The 2,936-nt window shown below is 33.3% G+C and overlaps 1 protein-coding gene across 1 annotated transcript; it reads right to left on the minus strand.

Annotated features, from left to right (window-relative positions):
- Positions 1-420: 420 nt before the first annotated feature.
- On the minus strand, positions 421-1,239 carry LOC126689601 (NDR1/HIN1-like protein 13). Its single transcript, XM_050384835.1, has one exon. The coding sequence runs from the start codon at positions 1,237-1,239 to the stop codon at positions 421-423; it is 819 nt and encodes a 272-aa protein (XP_050240792.1).
- Between the last annotated feature and the right edge of the window lie 1,697 nt (positions 1,240-2,936).

Raw genomic sequence — 2,936 nt, forward strand, 5'->3', positions numbered from 1 at the left:
TTGCAGGAGATACCAGGGGAGCTGTCTAACATTTGTAAAGTATAGTCAGATCTAGTTTTCAAGCTTGAAGCAAAAAAAATAAGAACAACAACTTGAATACTCTTTAAATGTATTAGGAAATTAGAAAAATAAATTGCATGTTTCAAGTCCAGCTTCTGTTATGGGAAATTAACAAGAACAAAGAAGAAAAATTGCCTACTTATAACAAATTATACAAACATATAATTATAGATAGTATTTTGTACTAAAAATTAAACATTTTAGCTCATCATCAAACTTAGTTGACATTAAAAAAATTAAAAAAAAAAAAAAAAGTATTCATGAAAATGACCAAATAAAAAATTATTCATAATATTGCATGACCTGGGTCACCAAGCCACTCTAGCATCACCACCATTGCCACTTTATCTAGGACTTGAATTAGTTCTGACATTCTTCCGATAAGATCATCGAACCCACCCCCAATGTATTGACCTTAATTTTACATGCAACGTCCATGTCAAGAATCCATGTCTTAATCACACCCAATTTCAGTTTCACTCTAAGTTTCGCATTTAGAGTTAAGGAGACCGGTACCTTAGTTTTATTGGCCTTCATACTCTTCTCAATCTCCTTAGGTAGCGTTTCTTTTGTGCCTTTTAGAAAGACTTTAATCTTCTTGAAACCATTCTCTTCTTGCTCCAACGATGGAAATTTGCCTGTAGCAATCTTTTTGCCCTCGGAAGATAATGTAACAACCCCACCACTGTCATAATCAATTCCCATAATTTCATTAGGGTTATTGGCCTTCAAGGAGATTGTGTACCCAGCCGATTGAGAATGTTTATGAGTAGAATTTTGTGCATACTTGACTAGGACATGTGCCACGGAGAATGAAGGACTTTTAGACCTATAGACGATGGACAATGTCACTAGGATTAGAGCAATTATAAGTGCTAGCACAACCAAGATGGAACCAGTTATCCATACCCAGCACTGAGGTCGAGACTTTTTGTTCTTCTCAACAGGTTTTTTGCCATTACGTTCCACAAAAAGGGCATTTTCCGGAGGTGGAATGCGATAAATTTGATCTTTGGGGATTTGGATTACGTAGGTTTCGGAGTTCATATCAGGAGGCGGTGTTATTAGAAGCGGTGATGGTGGTGGTGGTGGCAGCGATTTTGACCCTGATGAATGTAGCGGGAGAGAGTTGTCATCCGTGTCATCACCATCGGGCGCTGGTGGAACCCGCCCCTCCATGGGTAAAGGGGAGGGGTGCACAAATGAGATGATAGGGTGGTGAAGGCAAATTGAGGAGAAAGAGTGATTTGCATGGGAAGAGGTGGTTGCATGGGAAATTGGTTTGGACAATAGAGGAGGGGTGAAGAGAAACGAGGAGTACCGGCTTGGAAAAAAATACAGCTCATGTTGGGAGTGAGTGTAAGGTTGAGTATGGCTCTAGGGGTCACATATCGTTTTGCCGATTAAATCCTATTTTTGGGTCATTTTACTTGGTCAAATCCAGACATTTAACAGTTGCATCACTTGTGTTTTGTTAATCATGAAGCAGTCAAAACTTGAATTTAATGGGAGGGACAAGTTCCAATTGAAATTATCTCTTCCATGTTTTGTGTTTCACTTTATGATTTATCAATTATAATATGCCATGTGATTGATTTTTTCCGTTTTAAATTTTGATTATTTTTTGAGGAAAGTTAAATGAATATATTGCAAGTTGTAATTGATGAAAGATAAAATGGAAAACAAAATGTAAGTATGATTTGCATTCAGGCAATTCCAACCTATAATAATTTTGGGAACAACTAAAAAAATGTTACCTGATTTAATTTTATAAAAAAAAAAAAACTAAAAAAACGCGTTTTTAGAATTATTATATGTTATATTCTATCTTATGTGTGTACGTGTATATATATATATTATATATAATTATTATATCTTCTAGAATCTATATATTCTGAAACAAATTCCAACACAAGCAAATAAAATTATGAAGTTCAAATGACATCTCGTCTAGAAGACTTTTACATGAGTGCTAATTTTCGTTCTTGAATTTTTTATTTGAATAATTAATTTTTTGGAAATTAGATGTGTGATAAATTAAACACATCCCTTAAATTTTTTATTTTTTATTTATAACTATAACACATCCATTTTACTTGGTCACTATAATTTTTTATTCATTCTTTCTTATCATGTGGACCGTCATAGTTATAGTGACTATTTGAATCTTGGCTTCTGTTATGTCTCTTTTAGGTCCAATGGGATGGACAAATTCTTTTTTAATACATAAGGAGCCCCTACTCTCCCTTTAAGTAAATGACAATTAGCTCATTTAAATTGCCATTCTTTTCAATGGGTATTAGGTCTAGAGAGTGGGTTTCTTGTCTTCTCAGACACCGTACGCACAAGTCACATCTAGCAACCACCGTATAATTTGAGAAATTAATCAAAGGCTTTTCCAAGATTTCAATAGAGGGCTCATCATTAAACCATGGAGGTAATGTGGTTTCTTCATAAAAGACCCATACATGCATTGAATAGTAAAATATATTTTAGATAATTTCTAACAATAGGATATGATAGAACTATATGCATATCACATGATTAGATCCGTTAATGTTTTAATGAAAATTACAATTTTTTTTTCTTTTTTGCTGAAATATAGTTCAAGTGGTTAATAGCTCAAATAGAAGAAAAATGCTAGGATCACATAAACTTACACAATTTTTTCCACAAATCTCCACGTGACAAATTGTGACAAAAATTGTGTAAGTTTATGTGGTCCTAGCAAAACTCCAAATAGAAAGTACAAAGACAAAATTAACACCAATGTCAAAGTCCAAAGATAATATTCGTAAAACGTTAAAATTCATTAGAAATTAATTGTGTGTGTGTATATATATATATATATATAATTGTAACTATATTAATAAATG

Source organism: Quercus robur, chromosome 6 (genome assembly GCF_932294415.1).
Source record: "Quercus robur chromosome 6, dhQueRobu3.1, whole genome shotgun sequence".
Taxonomy (NCBI): domain Eukaryota; kingdom Viridiplantae; phylum Streptophyta; class Magnoliopsida; order Fagales; family Fagaceae; genus Quercus; species Quercus robur.